The 24,516-nt window shown below is 45.6% G+C and overlaps 1 protein-coding gene across 1 annotated transcript in view; it reads right to left on the reverse strand.

Annotated features, from left to right (window-relative positions):
• The window catches only part of LOC121869558 (Down syndrome cell adhesion molecule-like protein Dscam2), a gene marked incomplete at both ends in the record, with an annotated part of 87,658 nt that overhangs the window by 12,748 nt on the left and 50,394 nt on the right, over nt 1–24,516 (reverse strand). The window contains 7 exon segments of the mRNA XM_042370953.1: nt 2,412–2,573; nt 4,284–4,546; nt 11,636–11,780; nt 13,989–14,128; nt 14,377–14,489; nt 14,948–15,128; nt 18,072–18,189. Of these exon segments, the coding sequence (XP_042226887.1) occupies nt 2,412–2,573; nt 4,284–4,546; nt 11,636–11,780; nt 13,989–14,128; nt 14,377–14,489; nt 14,948–15,128; nt 18,072–18,189 (1,122 nt within the window).

The raw sequence follows: 24,516 nt of genomic DNA on the forward strand, positions 1-24,516 counted from the left end.
ACACTAAGATTATCTATATAAATTCTACTTAATTTTATAGTGTGTTAAGACGGTGTAAGATATTGGTTAGTAGAATTAGTCATTAATATCAATAATAATAACAATACGGTACTACTACTACTACTACTACTACTACTACTACTACTACTACTACTACTACTTTTTTTTTTAAACGTGGCCTCCAGCCTCCCCCAATAGCCACACCTTCGCCACCATTTATTTACCTTAATATTAACTATCCTAATACATAAGCAACTATCCTATCTGTGTTAAATTAGTTGAGCCGCAGATCGATGCGGCATTCGGTGACTGTAGCCTCATAGTCGATATCTGCAGCAGTTGACGGAGTAGGGGCAGAAGCTCTCGTTCCCCTGAGGCAGAGCAAAGCCGACCGAAGGAGAGAGAAGGACAGTCGACATCTCATCCAGGCTGTGACATAACTTCTGGGCTGCTGCTTCTGTTCGGAGATCAGCTCCGCGAGTCTGGCGTAGAAACATCTTGCGCTTGGGCCCATCCCACCAGAGGTTGTGAACACTAGCGGAGTGAAGCTGCCTTGATCGACATTTTGAATTCTCTCCCCATATGCCCTTCTCTTGTCGTTCTCGTTCCTCCTATGTGCAGCATCGAGAGCTAGGTTACGGTGACAAACGGCCATGGGATCAAAAATCCTGATGTCGAAGAAGGCTCGCTGTCCCCGCGTCCAGAATCCTCGAGCACTGACGTCCACACGGGCTTCGTTAGATGTGTTTGAAGTCCTGTGTTGGAGGATCTCGCCATCCAGTGGAAGGAGGGTCGGTTCTACCATGACGTCCCGGCAGGTTTCCTTCAACATATTTGCTGTGAGATCCCTTACCTCGTCATGCCTCATGCATATGAAGCCCCCCTTCTTGCAAACCATGGCGTGATCGCCATCATAGGAATAGCCACACACGCATTGGGAGGGCAAACCATCTACTGGCCAACCGTACCTTAGAGCAATGGCATCTGTAAATTCTTGTTTGTTAAGGCTGAAACCATTTGCCCTTATCGGTAACGTAGTTAACCAGTTCGAGGCGCCCACCTCCTGCGCTATAGCTACTTTTTTTGTCAAATTTTCTGGAACCTGCAGCAATAGTTGCTGCAACATGTCATTTTGGCAGTGCTGCCGATCTGTTGTAATGGATCTACGGATCTTATTAACTTCGCTGGTGTCCACTTCCCCTGTTGCATTCTGGGCTATTATGTGGTCAGTGAGGGCTGCCGTGAGCTTAAGTGAATTTTGATGTTCAGAGTCAGCAATCTCCTCTGGATTAGTTAGTCCCATCCCTCCCAGTCTTGGTGGAAGTGCAAGAAGTGTTCTTTCTACTGGGGTTAAGTCGTGGTGTTTCACTAGTTTGGGAATGAACTTGACACTGATTGCTTCTTCCAAAGGGTGGAGGAGGGGTCGGATCTCAGGGATGGTACGCATCAGGTAGTTCCAACGATGCTTGACTCCATGTGTGAATGCTGCAAAGGCCGCATGTGGCTCTGTGTTAGCAATCTCCGATAGAGCATGGATTTCGCTAACCCACTCGTTCACCTTTCCCCCTACGTACTGGGTCTTGAAGTCCGTAGTGCCAATTACTGCGCCTAGATGTCTTTGGCCGTCCTTAGTTATTTTGACCTCACTTTCGCCGAAAACCTCCACAGCCCGATCATAATGATCTGGCTTCACGATGAGGAAGGATTTGCTGGCGTTTGGGTGGTACCCTATTTGTGGACCTCGCGATGTTACCAGGTCCCACCACTTTTTGATGTCCTCCACTTTTCCTGCTCCTGTGAGGTCATCAGCATATGCCACTTGTTTGACCCCAGTTGTTTCATACTTTATTTCTACAGGACGCCAAACTATCCACTTATTTACGCTCACCGCTACTTTCTCAATGAATAGCCCACCCAAACACCTCGGAACCCACTAAACCCACCTCGGAACCCACTAAACCCACCTCGGAACTCACTAAACCAACTCCAAAACCCACCAAGCACACCAGAACCCAACAAACCCATCCGAGAACCCACCCAGAACCCACTAAACCCACCAGAACCCACTAAACCCACCTCGAACCCACTAAACCCACCTCGAACCCACTAAACCAACTCCAAAACCCACCAAGCACACCAGAACCCAACAAACCCATCCGAGAACCCACCCCAGAACCCAGTAAACCCACCAGAACCCACTAAACCCACCTCGGAACCCACTAAACCCACCTCGGAACCCACTAAACCAACTCCAAAACCCACCAAGCACACCAGAACCCAACAAACCCATCCGAGAACCCACCTCAGAACCCACTAAACCCACTAGAACCCACTAAACCCACCAGAACCCACTAAACCCACCCCAGAACTCACCCAACCCACCCCCAGAAACCAGCATTGAAAAAACATACCCATAACACGAACTGTGAGATCTTGAGTGTCTGAGAGGCCCTGTCTGGTGGAGGCGGTGCAGGAGTAGTGGCCGTCGTCAGTACTTCGAGTGACTTGTTCAACCACTAAGGTACCGTTCGTGTGGACCCGCTGACGATGGCTGGTGGGCAGGCGGAGACCATCTGTAGGAGGAGGAGGAGGAGGAGGAGGAGGTGGTAGGTTAGGTTGGTGATGTAGGGTGTTGTTGTGTACATAAACATACATACATACCTCCCACGTACACATACATAAACACCTCCCACGTACACATACATAAACACCTCCCACTTACACACCCTCCCTCACACACACACATAAACACCCTCCCCCACAAACACACACATACAAACACCTCCCCTAAACCTGTACCCCCTCACACATACAAACCCCCCCGACACACACACACACCCCCCCGACACAAACACCCCCCGACACACAAGCACCCCCCACGAACTGAGCCTTTAGACACAGACGCCCAGACACTGAAACCTTTAGACACTGAGCCTTGCGACGCACTGAGCGCTTCGTTGCCTGAACGCTTTGAACACTTTTGAACCCTTTTGGACGCACAGAGCCTTTTAGACACTGAACGCCCCCAGACACTGAGCCTTTTCCCCCAGACACTGGGCGCTTAGACGCTGGAACGCCCCCAGACGCACAGAGCCTTTTAGACACTGACCTTTAGACGCACAGAGCCTTTAGACACTGGAGCACTTCCAGAACGCTGGAGCCGCCCCAGACACTGGACACTTTAGACGCACCAGACGCCCCCAGACGCTGGGCCTTTTTGGACACTGGAACCTTTGGACACTGAGACGCTTTAGACCTTTGGGCCTTTGGACACTGGGCCTTTGGACCCGCATGGAGCCTTTGGACACTGGGGCCTTTGGACGCACCAGACGCTTTGGACGCACAAGGGCCTTTGGACGCACAGACCCTTTAGAACCTTTGAAACGCCCCAGAACGCACAAACCTTTTGGGCACTGAATGCCCCGACACACAAACGCCCCCGACGCACCAAACACTTAGACGCACAAACCTTTAGACGCACACAAACGCCCCCAGAGCACTGGGAAGGCACCCCCAGACGCACAGAGCACCCCCGTTTCAAACACCCCCCCCGACACACAAACGCCCCCAAACACACTGCGACACCCCCCACACAAACACCCCCCCGACTTGCACAAACACCCCCCCCGACACACAAACACCCCCCGACACACAAACACCCCCCGACACACAAACACCCCCCGACACACAAACACCCCCCCGACACACAAACACAAACACTTAAAAGCACCATAAAAAAACCTTACATTAATATCACTGAAACCAAACAATAGAATCTTTATTTCTGTTCCTTTTTGGTGTTTGTGTTTGTGTGTGTTTGTGTTTGTTTGTGTTTGTGTTTGTGTTTGTGTTTCAGATATTGTAAAATCCACATTGTTCCTGTAATCTTTTTATTAAACCTACAGATCGCCTCTCATAAATCCCCTGGGTGAGAAGTAATCCCCTTGAGCTAACAGGAGGATTAGTTATATATTAAAGAAAGAGTTTGTTGATAATCCAGGGGCTATCATACACAATGGATTACTGGATTATGTTATTTTTATTCTCCCTATCTCTCTGTATTCTCCCTGATATAGTAATTCTCCCTGATATAGTAATTCTCCCTGTTTTTTTTTAATTTCTCTCCCTTCATTTCTTTCACCCTGTCTCCCTGTTATGGTATTCTCCCTACTTCTATCACTTTCTCTCCCTGTTATGATAATCTCCCTACTTCTCTCGCCCTTTACCTCCCTTATAAGGTCCCACACTCACTTGTCTTCCGGGTTCTGCTACGAACAACTCACCTTTCAGCCAGGTTATGTTATGGATGGGGTAGCCAGACACGGGGCAGCTCACCACGAACGTCTCTCCCGCCACGGCCGACACCTGGCCCATAGCACGGACATGGGGCGGTCCGTAGACATTAAGGCGAGCCATGTGAGTGACACGGCCCGCGCTGTTCTCTGCTGTGCACGTGTACGATCCTCCGTCCGTTACGTGCACCGTACTGATGTTAACGTGGCTGATAACTAACCCGTGCGCTGATACGTACTGTCCTTTCACGTACCTGTAAGATGGTGTTTACATTAGTGACGTCATTATAGGGGGGGCGTAACCTGAGTGACGTCATTATAGGGGGTAACCTGAGTGACGTCATCATTGGTAGTGTAACCTGAGTGACGTCATCATTGGTGGGTGTAACCTGAGTGACGTCATCATGGGTGGGCGTAACTTGTGTGACGTTGACTCAGTTTAAGCCAATGATAGATGGTGTTTACTATGACGTAATTTTTTATATACCTGTGATATATGACGGATTATGACGTCATATAGTGCTTCAGGATTATCTCTCTCTCTCTCTCTCTCTCTCTCTCTCTCTCTCTCTCTCTCTCTCTCTCTCTCTCTCTCTCTCTCTCTCCTCCTTCCATTCTTCCCTCCATTAACCATATAAAACAAAATCACTAAAACATTAAAATTTATTAAGAATTAAATTACCAAAAAATAACATTAATAATTACATAACAATAACATAAATATATGAATTATTACAACAAAACTCATCCATTGTTGTGATTCACGTTAGTTGCATGTCTAAGGGGAGAGGGGAGGAGAATGAGGAGGAGGGAGGACTTGGTCACGTGACTGGAGATCGTAAGCAAACCTCCACCAATCATCTCAGCACCGCTAACCCGCCATTAACATGCCAACCCGCCTCAGCTGTACGGGTGTAAATAGTAGTGTGCGCGCCTTTCTTAATTCCTCAGTAACATCAACGAGAGAGAGAGAGAGAGATTATGAAGATATATGTTTACATAATTTTTTTACTCTATAAATAAATACAGATATTAAAATACCTTAAAGAAATATCTGTCAACATTATTAAATTCCTGAGATTTTCGCTGTGTGTGTGTGTGTGTGTGTGTGTGTGTGTGTGTGTGTACTCTATCTATCTATCCATCTATCTATCTATGTGTCTGTCTGTCTGTCTGTACCATTTCTGCGTCTACCTGAAGCACAACAATAATTACGCACCTGTGAACCCAGAAGAGGGGGTGGAGGACTTCATTGAGCAGGTAAGAGACACAGGGAGGAGGGTATATGGAGGGAGGTGGGGGGAGGGAGGGAAGGAGGACGTGGCCGGCTTACCTGTTCACCTGTATCATTTGTAACCCTCCGGGGACAGGTAAGTGGGAAGGTAGGTGGGACTTATGGAGGAAGGAGGGAGGTGAGGGAGGGGTGGGGAAGGTGGGGGAGGGTGAGGGAGGGTGAGGGAGGATGAAGGAAGGTGAGGGAAGGTGGAGGGAGGTGAGGAAGGTGGGGAGAGTGAGGGAAGGTGAGGAGGGTTGGGAAGGTGAGAGTGAGGAGGTGAGGAGGTGAGGAGGGTGAGGAAGGTGGAGGAGGTTTGGGGTAGGTGAGGGAGGGTGAGGGAGGTGAGGGTGAGGGAGAGAGTGGGGAGGGTGAGGGAAGGAGGGAGGAAGGAAGGTGAATGGAAATGAGTAGGGGGATGGGAAGTAAGGGAAAGGAGGGGTGGGAAGGAGAGAGAGGCATAGGAGCATAAATAACAATGATGGGAGAGGTGGTGGTAATGGTGGTAGAGGTCGTAGTAGTAGCAGTGGTCGTGGTGGTGGTAGTGGCGAGTCGTAGTAGTAGCAGTGGTCGTGGTGGTGGTAGTGGCAGATGTCGTAGTAGTAGCAGTGGTCGTGGTGGTGGTGGTAGTGAGAGGAAAGTTAATTAAGTATACGGTGTGTGTGTGTGTGAGAGGGTGGTAAGCGCCATCTGTCTTTCGGATAGTTCCCTAATTGTGTTTTTCCACAGTGACGAGCAGCCCATGTCACTACGAACTCTGAGAGATTTTCCCTTCTTGACTTACAGAGATGTGAGGTTCTCTTGATTGACTTATTGACTGATTGACTTATATTGATTGACTTGCTGATTGACAGGACTTTAATACAGTTTTCCATCACCCATAACCACCCTTTCCATCATCCCCCTCCCCCTGACACTCCCTTTGAGCCCCTAACTCTTTCTCCCCTCCTCACTTCCCCAACACTCCTCACCCCTCCTCACTTCCCCAACACCCCTCACCCCCTCCTTCACCACCCCTCACCTCCCCATCACCCTACTCCCCACCAACACCATCTCACCATCTTTATTACATTAGGTCTGTGTCTGGTGCTCAGCCGGCCCTTATCATCCCCTCTGACGTCATTTTGTTTACGTTATTCATTTGTTTTCTTGGTGTTTATACTTTACTCAACGTTATTCATTTGTTTGAGTGTTTAAACTTTATGTTATTCATTTGTTTTTTTCTTGTTTATCTTTAATTTTTATTTTTACGTGAAGCTGCTTTGTTTTTGGTCATTTGATGTTCATTTGTTTTAATGTGTTTATGTTTTTATATCGTCTATATTTCGATGTTCTTTTGTTTTTGCTATTGTTTTGTCTATTGTGTGAATTTCCTTTTGATTTCTCATTTTTCTGCTTGTATATCTCTAATCCTCTGTCTCTCTCTCGCGCGCACACACACACACCACCCTTGAACTTTACACAGGAGATATATTAAATCCACCTGTTGCTTCGCTATTTAAAATATTTATCGTGTGGAATATTTCTTAATATAGCCACCACCACCGACACTTCACTGCCAACGATGAAAATATAGACAACATAAACGGTAATATAGCTCCTACACTGTAATATAGCAAGGGGCAATAGCCAGAGGTGTTATTATAGCCACAGGCAGCGTAATATAGGTCCTGTACCGTAATATAGCCAGAATGTATAGCAGGAGATAAAAATATAGCAGCTGAGAGGGATATATGACCCCTGGGTGGTATTATAGACGGATACATGACACTATAGCAACGCAAAATAGCCCTTTAGACGGGAACCTACTGAGGAGTCGGCTATATTGCGCGATTATCGGCTATACTGGGCGATTATCGGCTATATTGCTCCATTATCGGTTATATTGCCCCATTATCGGCTATATTGCTCCATTATCGGCTATATTGCTCCTTTATCGGCTATATAACACTATTAACAGCACCATAACAACGTCAACACAACACCAACACAACACCATATCCGAGCGGCAATAATATCCTTAGGGTGTAGAATGTAAACAGAGGCGAGTTCGGATATATAGAGGTCATCAGGGAGCTTAAGTAGGACGGACCAATCACAACTCAGGAAGGCTACGACGGACCAATCACAACTCAGGAAGGTTGGTGACGGTAATGGTGGTTGGTTCTCGCACCGGCTAGCTGACTGATGCTCGATAATAACAGTTTCGCGTCTGAGTTTGAGTCGAGTCTTGGGATTTTTAGCATTTTCTCTCACTTTCTCTCTGTTTCTCTCTCTGTCGCTCTCTCTCTCTCTCTCTTTTATATCGGGGATAATGTGAGGTGTTTTATGGGGATTTTGGCGTGAGGAAGATGTGGTGTGGTGAGGATTTGGACCGTGTTTAGAAAGGGGATTTTGGCGGTGAGGTAGAGGGATTTTGCCGTGAGAAAAATGTGTGGTGAAGGGATTATTTTGGCGATATTTTGTGATTATTTAACGATATTTTGAATGATTTTTGGCGACAGTAAAGTGATTTCGATGTGAGGAAGAATGTGATGGGTGATTTGGCGATGTCTACAGGATTTTGAGGATGAATAAAGGGATTTTAGCGATTTTGTGGAGATTTTAACGATATTATAAACGATTTTGGCGATTTTGTGGTGATTTTAACAATATTATAAACGATTTTGGCGATTTTGTGGCGATTTTAACAATATTATAAACGATTTTGGCGATTTTGTGGCGATTTTAACAATATTATAAACGATTTTGGCGATTTTGTGGCGATTTTAACGATATTATAAACGATTTTGGCGATTTTGTGGCGATTTTAACAATATTTTAAACGATTTTGGCGATTTTGTGGCGATTTTAACGATATTATAAACCATTTTGGCGATGATTAAAGAAAAATAGATCACTAATTAGAAGTATATATATATAGATAATAATTTGGTAACCAGACTATTAATTAAGCTATCTGTTGTTTATAGTCAGGTGTGTGAGGTAGTGACGTATATAAGCCCCTCAGCCAATCAGTAACCAGAGAGAGAGAGAGAGGGGGGGGGGAGAGATAGATAGATAGATAGATCGACTAAAGAGAAAGAAAATACAAGCAGCTTAGATTTATTTATCGTACGTCTGACAGGGATGACATATCGGATGGTGGCGCCAGGAACAGTTGTCGTACAGCAGTTCAGTGTAAACAAAATTATAAACAAAATAGTAAACAAACAATAGCAGAGTGTTTTCTTTATATACTTTTGTTTGGGAGGAAAATAAACAAAAATAATAAACAATAAAATGCCTTAGAGACGCCATATTTGTTTTATGAATAACATCAAATGAAGTGTTAAAAAAAATCGTTGAATATGATAAAAAAAACACAAACAAATACAAACATACACAAACAAACACATATAAACACAAACATACATAAACAAACACAAAAAAAAACACTTGCGATAACAGGGAAAATATAAAACAGACACGATATTCATAACGAAACAACACACACACACACACACACACACACACACACACACACACACACACACACACACACACACATACACACACACACACACATACACACACACACACACACACACACACACACACACACACACACACACACACACACTCTCTCTCCCCCGAGGTTAAGAGATTCTCACTTCAATCACCAGATGGCATTAGCGTTAAAACTCTCCTCTGAGCGTCTGTCATAAGCTTATCTGGTAAATCGGGGATAAATCGGGGTGAATTGGGGGTAAATCGGGGGTAATTCGTGATGAAATTGGGTAAATTGGCGATAAATTGGGTTGAATCGGGGTGAATAGGGGGTAAATCATAGTGAATCGGGGTGAATCGTAGTAAATCGTGGTAAATCGTGGTAAATCTGGATAAACACCGGGTAAATCGTGGTTGAATCAGGTACTCGTTTTACCGATACTTATCCGATAATCACTACACTCAATATAACTCTTCCAGACTTTGATCTTCGCGCAAAAAATTAATGAGATGTTGAACAGATTGGAGACCCGAGTTGAATATGTGTTTTAATGTATACTCGTTTTACACATATGTATACGTGTTTTACATACACATATACAGATTTTCTATATACTTGTGTGTATACATATACATATTGATATACAGGTGAGGTTTATATTCGATTTACATATATATATATATATATATATATATATATATATATATATATATATATATATATATATATATATTTGTACTGATGTAGATAATATATGTATGTATGTATGTATGAATATATGTATGTATGTATGTAGTGTTTTACTGTATACTATGGGGGGAGATTTGACAGGTGTTAAGGTGATTTAATTAAGGAAGGATTTACCTGTTGGGTGATGTTGTGAACAGGTGTTAGGCACACACACACACACAGACACACAGACACACACACACACACACACTAAAGCCTTCGACCTAGTCGACCACAATATAATCATAAACAAAGCTATTGACCTCGGGCTTCGGAGAAGTCTCATACCATGGCTTACAGACTTCCTCAGTGACCGACGCCAAGCTGTACGCTTCCGAGGGGCTGTCTCCACCTTTCAGTCACTCACCTGTGGCGTCCCCCAAGGCACCAAGATCGGGCCACTCTGCTTCCTTATGCTCATCAATGATTCCCTAAGAGAAACCCCTGCTCACTGGAAATATGTCGACGACTCCACCATTGGGATCAGCGTCAACAATTCTGCCCCCGACTATACCGCCCTTCAGGATTTATTAAACAGTCTTCAAAACTGGGCCACCAACAACCACGTCACCATCAACCATACTAAGACCATGGTTATGCACATCAACCTCTCCTCCGACATTGTCCCACCTCCTTCCATTACCCTAGGTCCGAACACACTCCAGGTTGTAGATTCCACGAAGCTCCTCGGCGTCACCATAGACAACAAACTAAATTGGAAACCACACGTCAGTGAAGTTGTCAAATCCTCCAGTTTCCGTCTCCACCTCCTCCGCCGACTCAAGCCCCTCGGAGTTCCCGCACACGAGCTCCTCAGTGTATACACAACATTCATACTTCCCAAGCTCACCTATGCCTCCCCCACCTGGTCTTCCTCTCTAAATGCCACACAACGTAAACACCTAGAAAAAGTGCAAAAGAGGGCATGCAAGATTATTCTCTCCCCTTCCTACACCACATATCAAGAAGCGCTCAACACACTGACCCTTTCGACTCTCACTGACCATCACCACGGCCTCATCTGCAAATTTGGTAAGAAGCTTCTACACCATCCCCGACACCGGCCCCTACTACCACCTGAGATCCCCTGTCCGAGAATTGCTGTTCGACACCACAACCGCATCCAGCCCATATGTGCACGAACTGATCGCTATAAGAACAGCCCAGTCCCAACCATTCTAAAAATTATCAATAACATGTAATAAATCAGTGTATTCACTCCCAGTAAACACTGCTCCCTACACTGTCACTATGTTGAAATGAACTGTAGTTTGAGCTGATCCCCATCTAAGCTACTATATGTCTTATTTGTGTCACTTATGTCACTTGTATATTATTTGTAATTCGTAACCCATTCCCCAAATATGTAACTGTATATTTTCAGCCTTCTGGCTGCCAAGCTTCCTTTCAATAAACCGTTAATTATTATTATTATTATTATTATTACACACACAGACACACAGACACACACACACACACACACACTACACCTATCATTGCATTAAAATAACCCAGATTACAATTTATTTTTTCACGAGTGTAGTAGTGTGTGTGTGTGTGTGTGTGTGTGTGTGTGTGTGTGTGTGTGTGTGTGTGTGTGTGTGTGTGTGTGTGTGTGTGTGTGTGTGTGTGTGTGTGTAAGTAAATGTAGATGATTCTAGCTGAGTGTAGATGAGAGTTATAGGGTGTAAATTGATGCAGTTGGGTGTAGACGGATGTAGACAGATACAACTGGGTGTAGACGGGTGTAGACAGATACAACTGGGTGTAGACGGGTGTAGACAGATCCCAACAGGTGTAGACGGGTGTAAACACATCCCAACAGGTATAAATAGATAAAGCTACACTCACCTATGCGAATGTGGAATAGGAAAGCCATCTAGTGCCCAGCTGATGTGAGGTGTAGGTGTACCTGTAGCGATACACTTAAGGCTGACAGCTGGTCCAGGTTGTAGAGTATGTTCTATGAAGCTGTATACCAGCTGGGGCGCGGCAGCTGGTGGGAGAGAAAGGGAAAAAGAAAGTTATTACGAGGAAGAAAGTTATGTAGATGGTGAAATGTGTCGGTGTAGGGTGTGTGGGGTGTGGGTGTGGGGTGTGGGGTGTGTCGGTGTGTGGGGCCAGGTGTGGGGTGTGTGGGTGTGGGGTGTGGGGTGTGTGGGGTGTGGGTGTGGGGTGTGGGTGTGGGTGTGGGGTGTGTGGGGTGTGGGTGTGGGGTGTGTGGGTGTGGGGTGTGTGGGGTGTGGGTGTGGGGTGTGTGGGTGTGGGGTTAATGGGGTGTGTGGGGTGTGGAGTTGGCTAGAGATTGTGTGGGTGTGGGGTGTGGGGTGTGTGGGGGTGTGGGTGTGGTGTGTGGGGTGTGGGGTGTGGGTGTGGGGTGTGTGGGTGTGGGGTGTGGGGTGTGTGGGTTGGTGTGGGGTGTGGGGTGTGGGTGTGTGGTTAATGGGGTGTGGGTGTGGTGTGGGGTGTGTGGGTGTGTGGGTGTGGGGTGTGTGGGGTGTGGGTGTGGGGTGTGTGTGGGTGTGTGGGTGTGGGTGTCGGTGTGTGGTGTGGGGTGGTGTGTGGGTGTGTGGGTGTGTGGGTGTGGGGTGTGTGGGGAATTATTAGATTAAGTGTGTGGTGTGGAGTGTGGGGTAGGTGTGGGGTGTGTGGTGTCATGGGTGTGGGGTGTGGGTGTGTGGGTGTGGTGTGTGTGTGGTGTGTGGGTGTTAGTTATTATTGGGGATAATGGTGGTGTGTGTGGGTGTGGGGTGTGTGGAGATGAGTAGTAAGTTATTGGAGTTAATGGGGTGTGTCGATTATTAATTTATTGGGGTTGTGTGGTGTCCATGGGTGTGTGGGGTGTGGGGTGGGTGTGGGTGTGGGGTGTGTGGGGTGGGTGGTGTGTGTGTGTGTGTGTGTGTGTGTGTGTGTGTGTGTTTGGGTTGTGAAGTGTTTTAAAAGTTTTTGTTCACAATGCTGAAAAACAACGACATTAATTGTCTTTGTTGAACATTAATTAAGAAAAGTAAAAAAATAATCAAGTATTTGTTTCATTGATAATAAAAACTAGAAAGTAATTAATTCTCATTGATTCTTTCGGTCAACAGATCAGTCTTATTCAGTCTTACAGTCCAAATATTAGTCTTCTTCAGTCTTACAGTCCAAATATCAGTCTTATTCAGTCTTACAGTTAAAAAATCATTCTTCTTCAGTCTTTCAGTTAAAAATCAGTCTTATTCAGTCTTACAGTCCAAATATCAGTCTCCCTAAGTCTTACAGTGCCCAAAACAGCCCCCTTCAATCTTAAACTCCAACCATCAGTCTTAATCAGTCTTTCAGCGTGACAAGAAGCCTGAAATAGCTGAGAGAGATGAAACAACTGGCAGCCAATTTTACATTAATCCCTTCCTGCTACACAAGAGGATTAGTCAGATGATAAAAGAGAATAATCCCCCTTCCTATCACAGTTGGCGATTTACCTGCCTTGATATATATGTAAAGTAATGGTGGGGGGATTTACAGAGGGGATTTTTTATTTATTTTGGGGTGGGGGGTTGGGAGTGAGGGAGTGAGGGCGTGAAGGTGAGAATTTGAAGGTGAGGGGTGAAGGTGAGGTGAGGAGGCGTGAAGAGGTGAGGTGAAGGTGGATTTCAAGGATTTTCAACGCCTTGTTTTCATATTTTTAACGCTTGGATGTTTGGATTTGGCTTCAATACCCAGTTCAGATTCAGGTTTCGACTCCAATACCGGGTACGGATTCAGAATTCGGCTTCAATACCGGGTTCGGATTCGGTGTTCGTCTTCAATACCGGGTTCAGATTCGGGGTTCAGCTTCAATACCGGGTTCGGATTCGGGGTTCGGGCTTCTACTCTGAAATTTAGGGGTTCGGGTCCGGAAATTAGGTTTGACTCCCCCCTAATTTCCTGGCTGGTGGTGCCTTTGTGATATATTAATTAAAGACCATCGCTGACAGCCTCCCTCACAGCGCACTATTGTTATTAAACTTTATGAAAATATCAATATGGCCGACGACACTGACATTTAATACTATCTGTCTGTCTGTCTGTCAGTGTGAGGGGGGGGAGGGGTGTGGGGGGGGTGGCTGTGTGAGGGTGGGATTTGTGTGTGTTGGGGGAGCTGTGTATGTGTGGGGGGAACTGTGTGTGTGTGTGTATGCGTAAATGTGGGCGTAGGTGTATACGTATATATAAGCATACTAACCTCCCAGGGTGACGTAGGCGTGGGCGTGGGCGTAGTCGTGGGCGTAGGTGGCGGCGCACTGGTAGATGCCGGCGTCGGAAGGGTCGACAGGTGCCACGTGTAGGGCCTCTCGTGGGCGTATCCTGACTCGGCTGCCTGACCTGAGGGGGGAGGCGGTTAATTAGTGGCTACAGGTGAGGCTAATTAGTAGGTTAATTAGGTGGTACAGGTGAGGTTAATTAAGGGGTAGAGGTGAGGTTAATAAGTAGCTTAATTAGGTGGTACAGGTAAGGCTAATTATGGGGTACAGGTGAACTTAATTAGTTGGTTAATTAATAGGTACAGATAAGGTTGATTAGAAGTTACAGGTAAGATTAATTACTAGATACAAGACAGGTGTGTGACTTACCTCAACACGTGACCATCCTTGTACCAGGTAACAGTGTCGACCGGTTCACCTGAGACGTGACACCTGAGCTCCAGCCTCCCCCCCGCGTCCACCTGTACCTCCCGGGGCGTCACCTGGAACACGTGTACACCTGTGTTAACACCTGTAATTATCCCCTGTCTCACCTGTGTCTTTGTAACACCTGTAATTAGCATCTATAACACTGATAACACCTGTAATTAACATAGATAGCACCTAAACACCTGTAATTCATATATATAACTCCTATAACATCTGTAATTAACATATATAGCACCTAAACACCTGTAATTCATATCTATAACTCCTATAACACCTGTAATTAACATATATAGCACCTAAACACCTGTAATTCATATCAATAACTCCAATAACATCTGTAATTCATATCTATGACTCCTATAACACCTGTAATTAACATATATAGCACCTAAACACCTGTAATTCATATCTATAACTCCAATAACATCTGTAATTCATATCTATAACTCCTATAACATCTGTAATTCATATCTATAACTCCTATAACACCTGTAATTAACACCTGTCTTACCTGTACAGAGAGAGGGAGCGTGACCAACAGGTGTGTAGAGACTCTGGCTACCCCGTCAGTGTTGTTGGCTACACAGGTGTACTGGGCAGCATCTGTTATACCCACTCTCCCCAATACTAGAGACCCACCTACTGTCCACACCCCGGTACTGCCCGTCACTGGTTCTGTCCCTCGGTACCACCTGGAGGGAAGTACAAGGGAGGTTAGTGTACATCTGGAGGGAAGTACTTCATATCTGAGGGTAGTACAGTATACCTAGAGGGAAGTACAGGGAGGTTAGTGTACATCTGGAGGGAAGTACTTCATATCTGAGGGTAGTACAGTATACCTAGAGGGAAGTACAGGGAGGTTAGTGTACATCTGGAGGGAAGTACTTCATATCTGAGGGTAGTACAGCATACCCAGAGGGAAGTAATAGGAGGCTAGTACATCTGAGGGAAGTACTTCATACCTAAGGAAGTAATTTTTACACTACAGTGGCTCCCAGGAGCACAGTACGTAATAGTGCACCTGTGGAGTGGGCTATTATAGGATAGAGCACTACACACCACGGGGCCGTCGATGACCTGGAGGGAGAGGGGAGATTGAGAGGGGAGAGAGAGGGGAAGGGAGAGGGGAGAGGGAGAGAAGAGGAAGAGGGGAGAGGGGAGAAGGAGAGGGGAGAGGGAGAGGGGAGAGGGGAGAGGGAAGAGGAAGAGGGAGAGGGGAGAGGGGAGAGGGAGAGGGGAGAGGGGAAGAGGAAAGTGAGGGGAGATCTGAGGGGAGAGGCTTAGGGGGAAGGAGGGGAGGGGAAAGTGATAGGGGAGAGAGAGGAGAGTGAGAGGGGAAGGAGAAAGTGAGAGAGAAGGAGAGAAAGAGAAAAGAAAGTATAGAGGAATATTGGATGTAAAAAAACGTCAAAAAGAGAAAGTGGAAAAAGAAACTTGGATAAAGAAAACACAAAGAGAAAAAGAAAGTGGAAAGAAAGTGATGAATACTGAATATAAAAGAAAATAAAGAAACACCAAATTCACCAAAATAGAAAGTCAAAAGTAAAGGGAAAAAAGAAAGTCAGATATAAGAAAGGTCACCAACATCTTGAAAGAAAGCCCAAAATAAAGAAAGTAAGCTTGAGAAACTAGACTCCCCCCAAAAAAAGAAAGCATGGAAAGTGAAACCCAAAAGTGAAAGTAGTGAGAGAAAGTTGGGTATTATGAGAGAAAGCACCATCAGGGCAGGCAAGGCGGGAGGGAAGCAGAACGACCACATTTACATAATCTGGTTTTTAAAATCAAATGACGCGCCACAGGACCGAAGCTGCGGGCCTCTGGTGGTGGTAGGGCTTATTTCACAGCCCCACAAATACTCACAGATACTCACAGATACTCACAGATGATTTGAGACACTTTCAGACATTCACAGATACTTGCAGATACTCACAGATACTCACAGATACTCACAGACTGCCCCAGACACACAACCACAGAAACAACGAGAGAGAGAGAGAGAGAGAGAGAGAGATGCACCTATGAGTCACTGAAGGTATCATACACACATAATAATAATAATAATGGTTGTCCCTCGTGTAACGAGGATGGCCGACCCAAGGGCCACCCAGGCGTGAATTTGTTGAAGGTGTAGAAGCTGTCGCCAACACAACAACCACACCCTGAGTTAACGAGCTGCCTGACCCAGTGTCAAGGAATAGTCAGAGAAGACCGGACAACTCGCCAACTGCACTGGCTAACCATTAGTCTGGAATACGTTCCGTAAGTTGATTAACATCCAGGTCCCCAATTACTGCTGGGTAGACAGAGGCAAATGGCGTAAAGAAACTTGCCCATAGTTTCACCCTTCCCGAGGATCGAACTTGGGTCCACTAGCTTGCTAGGCGAACATGCTAACCATTACACCACAGGTCGACGAAGATATCATACTACCCAATAAATAAATAATAATAAACCTTTAATAAAAAACACAATTAAAACTCAGCAATATCATATGAATTAATTATTTTTTATGATCATAGGTTAAAATTGTCATAAAAAATGGTACTATTAATGTTGGGAATAATGATCGTACGTCCGGCAGTGAGTTGTGTTGATCGTACGTCCGGCAGTGAGTTGTGTTGATCGTACGTCCGGCAGTGAGTTGTGTTGATCGTACGTCCGGCAGTGAGTTGTGTTGATCGTACGTCCGGCAGTGAAGTTGTGTTGATCGTACCGTCCGGCAGTGAGTTGTGTTGATCGTACGGCAGTGAGTTGTGTTGATCGTACGTCCGGCAGTGAGTTGTGTTGATCGTACGTCCGGCAGTGAGTTGTGTTGATCGTACGTCCGGCAGTGAGTTGTGTGGTGATCGGCCGTCCGGCAGTGAGTTGTGTTGATCGTACGTCGGCAGTGAGTTGTGTTGATCGTACGTCCGGCAGTGAAGTTATGGTGATCGTACGTCCGGCAGTGAGTTGTGTTGATCGTACGTCCGGCAGTGAGTTGTGTTGATCGTACGTCCGGCAGTGAGTTGTGTTGATCGTACGTCCGGCGATGAGTTGTGATCGTACGTCCGGCAGTGAGTTGTGTTGATCGTACGTCCGGCGGTGAGTTGTGATCGTAAATCCGGCAGTGAGTTGTGTTGATCGTACGTCCGGCAGTGAGTTGTGTTGATCGCTGCGTCCGGCAGTGAGTTGTGTTGATCGTACGTCCGGCGATGAGTTGTATTGATCGTACGTCCGGCGAAGTGAGTTGTGTTGATCGTACGTCCGGCAGTGAGTTGTGTTGATCGTACGTCCGGCAGTGAGTTGTGTTGATCGTACGTCCGGCAGTGAGTTATTAGTATTGTTGTGTTGATCGTACACCTGGCAGCAAATTTCTACCATATTTATAAGTTCTCTTGAGTGAGTGAGTCAACTTTAGCATTCATAGAGCTAGTTTATGCAGTTAGAAGTTAGACATAAGGGTAGAAATGGAAATAGATAAAGGTACAGACATAGAGATGGAATGATACATACATACAGACAGACAGACAGACAGACAGACAGACATAGACAGAAGGATAAACAGACAGACAGACAGAGGGATAAACAGAAAACCAAACAGACAAACAAACAGACAGACAGACAGACAGACAGACAGACAGACAGACAGTACTTACGTGTAGTGTGGTGGAGGGTGACCTTGCGCCACACAAGGGAGGGTGACCCTGGCCCCAGCTTGGGTCACCACACGACCTGCTCTCTCGTTCATCTTCGGTGGTACTGACCCTTGGGCCTCTGTAACATAAGGGTGATAATGATAATAATGGTGGTGGTGGTGGTGGTGGTGGTGGTGATGGTGATGGTGGTGGGTGTGTTCTGGGTGGTGGTGGTGGGTGGTGGTGGTGGTGAGGTGTGGTGGGGTGGTGGTGGTGGTGGGTGGTGGTGGAGGTGGTGGTGTTGGTTGGTGGTTGGACATGTGTGTGTGTGTGTGTGGTGTGTGTGTGTGTGGGGCCTCCCCCTGATCTCTCTCTCTCTCTCTCTCTCTCTCTCTCTCTCTCTCTCTCTCTTAATCCTCCCATCCACCTACAAAACTTTCCCTACTTTCCCTACTATCTCAGGCACATTCCCCTCCTACTTTCTATTGAGGAGAGAGAAAGTATTATCACAGCCTCTGCCAATAACTCTTGACAATAAATGATATAATATAAAGTTATAGACGCCTGAATCCTTATCATAGCGTTGGATCCTACTTGGTTGTGAAGGAAAGGGTGTTCGGTCCTTTGTGTGGCGCTGGAGTTCTTATCTTTTGTTGCGTCTGATTGTCTGTTTCTGTCTGTTTCTGTCTCTATATCTGTCTTTGTCTGGCTGTCTGTCTGTCTATTTCATTTTGTTTCTTTGTTTTTTATATTTTTCGTATTTCTCTCTCTCTCTCTCTCTCTCTCTCTCTCTCTCTCTCTCTCTCTCTCTCTCTCTCTTTCTCTCTCGTTCTCTCCTTTTCTCCCTCTTCTTGTCTCCCTGTCTCCCTTCTCTCTCTTTCCCGAACTTTCACCCTCTCTTCCCTTCTCTTTACCTCTCCCTCTCTCCCTCTTTCTCCCTACCAACCCCCTCTCTCTCCCTCTATCCGTCTCCCTATCTCCCCCTCTCCCTCTTTCTCCCTACCAACTCCCTCTCTCCCCTCTCCCTCTCTCCCCTCTTTCTCCCTGTATTCTCATGACATTTGAAGGTCAATTTGAAAGCGGCAACACCTGGAAAAGTTAAGTCTGTAAAAACAAATTGCTTTCTCTATACGACTTTCACTTTTGCAATGAAAGAGACTGTCCGTAAAGGATCCGTAAATGGTTAAATAAAAATACCCATTAAAAGTGAAATAGAGAGTATAAAAGAAAGTAGAGAAAGTATAAGAGAAAGTTAAAAAGAAAGTATAGAAAGTATAAGAGAAAGTTAAAAAGAAAGTATAGAAAGTATGAGATAAAGTTAAAAAGTATAGAAAGTATAAAAGAAAGTTTAAAAAGTATAGAAAGTATAAAAGAAAGTTAAAAAGAAAGTATAGAAAGTGAGAGAGAAAGTAGATAATTTAAAAAGAAAGTTAGGGAAAAGCACTAGAGATAATTAAAGTAGAAGTAAAGAAAATATAATAGAAAGTTCAAATGAAAGTTAATTAGAAAGTCGAGAAAGTACAACTAGGATACACAGTCAATGGCACAGTGGTTATGATACTGAATAAGCGACCTAATGTACCCGGTTTCGGCTCACAAACTTTCATAAGAGACAAAGTATTTTATCTCAAGTACTTTTATTATTAACTTTTACTATTCATTGGTACTTTCTCTTTTTAAAACTTTCACCTGTCACACACAAACAAACACAGAATGCGTCTACACACACACACACACACACACACACACACACACGGGTCCGAGATATAATGAGTGTCGGATTTTTCCTTAATGAGGAGACCGGAGGAGGAGGAAGAGAGAAGGAAGAGGAGAAGGAAGAGAAGGAGGAGAGAGAGAGCATATCAACTAACCACAATAATAATGATAAGCAAGCATCTGGCAACACACTCTACTGCGCATGCGTCAACCTCCACATGTAAACAAACACTACCAAGGTCTCTGTCACTACCTCAAACACCTCTCTCCTTTAGCCCCTCTCTCTCTCTCCCTTTTACCTCCCTCCCTTACCCTCTCTCCCTCCCTTACACCTCTCTCCCTCCCTTACACCTCTCTCCCTCCCTTACCCCTCCTCCCTCCCTCTCTCCCTCCTTACCTCTCCCCTCCTTACCCTCCCTTACCTCTACCCCCCTTTTACCCTACTCTCCCCTCCCCTCCTCTACACTCCTGTTGATCCTCTATCCCTCTCACCTCTCTCCTCTACCTCTCTCAGGCTGGTGGTTGAAGTAGCTGAGTGAGGCAGGGGCGTGTGGCTATATTATAACGCGTTGACTCCAGCGCCTCCATTATACCGTCATTATGGAAATCAGTCTCTCGCCTCCTCTTCCCCCCCCTCTCTCTCTCCTCCTCTTCCTTTCCTCTTCCCCTCCTCCCCCTTCCTCCTCTTCCACCCCCTCGATCAATTCCTTCCCCCTCTTCCTCATCCCCTCCAGTACCCTCTTCCTCCTCCTCCTCGAATGCCTCCTCTTCCTCTTCCCCTCCTCCTCTCCCATCACTCCTCCTTCCCCCCTAAGTGTAATAGAAAATTAAGCCGATTCGAACCCTTGAATGAGCTAGAGGTTCGGTGGTTCAGTGGTTCAGAGAGAGAGAGAAAGAGGACCAGTGACATAAAATAAGAAAAATTTAACACACCTTAGAGACAGACACACACACACACACACACACCTTATCCTCAGAGTGTGAATACAATAATCACATAAGGGTTGGACTCACACTTCAGAGTTGAGGGTTGTCTCTGATAACACGGACCAATCCTGGCAAACTCTCATTCTCTCTCACTTTCTCACTATCTCTCTCCTCCTCATACCTCCCTCCTACACTCTCTTCCTCCCTCCCCCTCCCCTCCCTCCCTCTCCTTACCTCCATCCCTCTTCCCCTCCTCCCCTCTCCCCTCCCTCCCTCTCCTTACCTCCCTCCCCTCCTCCTTGCCTCCCTCCCTCTCCCCCTCCCTCCCTCCTTACCTCCCTCCCCTCCCTCCCTCCCCCACTCTCCCACAGACGCCTATATTTCCTCCCTCCCCCACTTGCCACTGTTTCCCCAATTCTCCCATTTTCTCCCTCTTTCATGAGGGTGTAAATCTCTCTCTCTCTCTCTCTCTCTCTCTCTCTCTCTCTCTCTCTCTCTCTCTCTCTCTCTCACTATCTCTCACCATCTGCCACAGGTCGTCAGCACCATCAGCTGTTCACCATCAACCACCATCCATCGCCCTTCCTGACAGCTGGTTGATTTCACCCTAAGATTGATGGCCTAGTGCTGACAGCTGCTGACCTCTCCCTGGTAGTATTGGTAGTAGTAGTGGTAGTAGTTGTGTAGTGGTAGTAGTTAGTAGTTGTGGTGGTGGTAGTAGTTGTGTAGTAGTAGTAGTAGTAGTAGTAGTAGTCAACAGTATAGAAGAGTTTGATTAATATTCATGTATGGAGATCCTAAGGCATTGAGACCTCTACACGCTCACCACTCTCTCACTTTCTCACCTCACTATCCTCACTCTCACCTCCTCACTATCCTCACTGTCTCACCTCCCTCACTATCTCACCTCCCTCACTCTCCTCATTATCCTCACCTCCTCATTATCCCTCACTCTCACTTCCTCACTCTCCTCACTCTCCCCTCCTCCTCTCCCTCCCCCCATGACCCAACATGGTCGAGCAGTCAAGCAATTAACTTAACATCCCTGTGACGTCACGTGTGTGTGTGTGTGTGTGTGTGTGTGTTGTGTGTGTGTGTGTGTGTGTGTGTGCGTGTTTACCATCATACATAACCCTACACACACACACACACACACACACACACACACACCCCTAACCTCTTCTAATCCCAGTATGGTCTAAGCCCCCATAACCCAGGGTATCTCAGAGGCGACGGTCATCCTAGGGTTAAAAACATTCACCCACATATCTCTTAAATCTCTGTCGGGTTAATGCCACAAATTTATCTCATGGTCCCCGACGGAATCTCGAGGAGTGTGTTTATATAAGGGAAGGTTGGGGAATTTAAATGGCTCTCCGACGGAATGAAGAATTGTATGTATGTCTGTGTCTTGATCTATCTATCAGAGAAAAAAGAGAGAGAGAGAGAGAGAGAGAGAGAGAGAGAGAGGAAAATAACACCAGGGTTACAACGATGGGTGAACTCATTAACTCCGGGTGACTGAGGGTCCTTCGGGCTAATATAAACAAATCCGTTGACTTTTATTGTGTGTAAAGAGAGAGAGAGAGAGAGAGAGAGAGAGACCTGGCTGAGGAAAGTAATAAGGATTTCCTGTGTGAGGTAACGGAAGGAAGTGAGATATTCTCTCCTTAAGAGAGGTGGAGGAGGAGGAGGAGGAGGAGGGAGGGGAGGAGGAAGAGGAGGAGGAGGAGGAGGGAGGAAGAGGAGGAGGAGGAAGAGAAGGAGGAGGAGGAGGAAGAGGAGGAGGAGGAGGAGGAGGAGGAATTAAAACAACGAAGGGGGAGAAAAAAGAGGGAAGACTGGAAGAAGAAGAAGAAGAAGATAATAACAAGAAGAAAGAATGAAAGAAGAAGAAGAAGAAGAAGAAGAAGAAGAAGAAGAAGAAGAAGAAGAAACAGCAGTAAACATCTCAAGAAATAGTGGTAAGTTCTCTCCTCACTTCACTACAATCAGGCGCCTATTTTCTCCTCCCATCAAAACAAAGTAACGTTTATATATACCTTCCCTCAAACGTTTCCAACCAGTGAGCATTAAATCACATCCTTCCTTACAAACGTTTAATTACCAATCACTTAAAGATTTACCCTAAACGTTTGTAACTAATTATTGACAGAGAAATTCGAAAAACGTTTCCTAACATTCCCTTAAAACGTTTCTATCATCAATAACTGACCTCACACTTCCTATAATCGTTCCTCCCACCAGTACTTGACCTCCCACTCCCTATAATCGTTCCTCCCACCAGTACTTGACCTCCCACTCCCAATAATCGTTCCTCCCACCGGTACTTGACCTCTAACTCCCTATAAACGTTCCTCCCACCAGTACTTGACCTCTAACTCCCTATAAACGTTCCTCCCACCAGTACTTGACCTCTAACTCCCTATAAACGTTCCTCCCACCAGTACTTGACCTCACATCATCTACACAAACGTTTCTGTCACTGATAACATAAACAGCCTGATACAACGTTTCGCCACAGACCATTTACTCACAACGTTCTGCCACTCTACCACAGGTTTCTTCACTCTGCTGAGTCTTGCCGTGTTAGATACAGACAGCTTCCCAGAGCTCTGACTATGAACGAGCGCCAGTGTAGGCAAGAGACAGGCGAACGTTCTCCAGTGTAGTTCCCTTAAGGTTTATGTCATTGGTTAGTGGAGTGTGAACGCCAGGTGGTGTTGAACGTTCATGTTGGCGTTCAAGACCCAACAATTCCACATACAAGTTAAGAAAAAGTAAAATAGTAAAACGCCAGGCGATTGTGAATGCCCACACTGGCATTCAGGACCTAAATAACAACTACGAATGTGTGAAAAACAATTCTACGTTCCGGTTTAAACTCTGGGGAAGTTTTGTACACGAGAAGAGAACACACAAAAAACTGTCTGCAAACAATTAAGTGGTGAGGTGTGTGTGTGTGTGTGTGTGTGTGTGTGTGTATGTGTGTGTGTGTGTGTGTGTGTGAAGTTAATACATCTTTACATAATACATTTAAAACAATCCCTCAATCTCTCATAACACAATCAGTCAGATCAGTAATTTCCGGTACACGACACGTACAGAACACACAAAATAAAATCCCTCTTAAAAAAACAATATTTAAAAGCACAAAAAATCCCTCTAAAAATAACAAAAAAACAAAAACACAAAGATACAAAAAATACAAAAAGATACAAAAACACAAAAACACAAAAAAAACAACAAAAGCACAAAAAACAGCAAAAACAAACAAAGCCCCACATCTCATTTTCTTCAGCCGAGAGAACATCCAGTACCCCAATTTCTGCTGACCAAACCAAATTTGTGCATCACCGACTGGGGGCCATTCCCGAGCCTCTCCTGCCAGACGTACGACCAAAACCCCTCAGTTGGATATGTTTTCCGACCCATCTGGTAAACAAACCCCCAAATATATATCGAAATAAACGTAAATATTCATATACATCTCGAGTAATGTAAACTAATGTATATACTTAGGTAGATATTAAGTTAGTAGGTATGTATAAATGTGTATAGTGAATAGTGTTGCATTTAGTGAAAGTGTTTTGCGTTGTATCACCCCCCCACCACCCATCCCTTCCCTCTAGAGAACTGCATTAGGCCCGTCACCCTCCATCACTGACCCCCCCTGGCGGCAAATTTGATTCCCATGGATGTTGTCGGAAGCCCCCCAAGAAACGATGTCTGTGTCTGTCTGTGTCTGTGTCTGTCTGTGTCTGTTTATGTTAGTGTGTTTTTTTTCTGTGAGTCTATGTTTGCGAAGGTGTGTGTGTGTCTC

This window comes from Homarus americanus, unplaced genomic scaffold (genome assembly GCF_018991925.1).
Source record: "Homarus americanus isolate GMGI-L3 unplaced genomic scaffold, GMGI_Hamer_2.0 scaffold23578, whole genome shotgun sequence".
Taxonomy (NCBI): Eukaryota; Metazoa; Arthropoda; class Malacostraca; order Decapoda; family Nephropidae; genus Homarus; species Homarus americanus.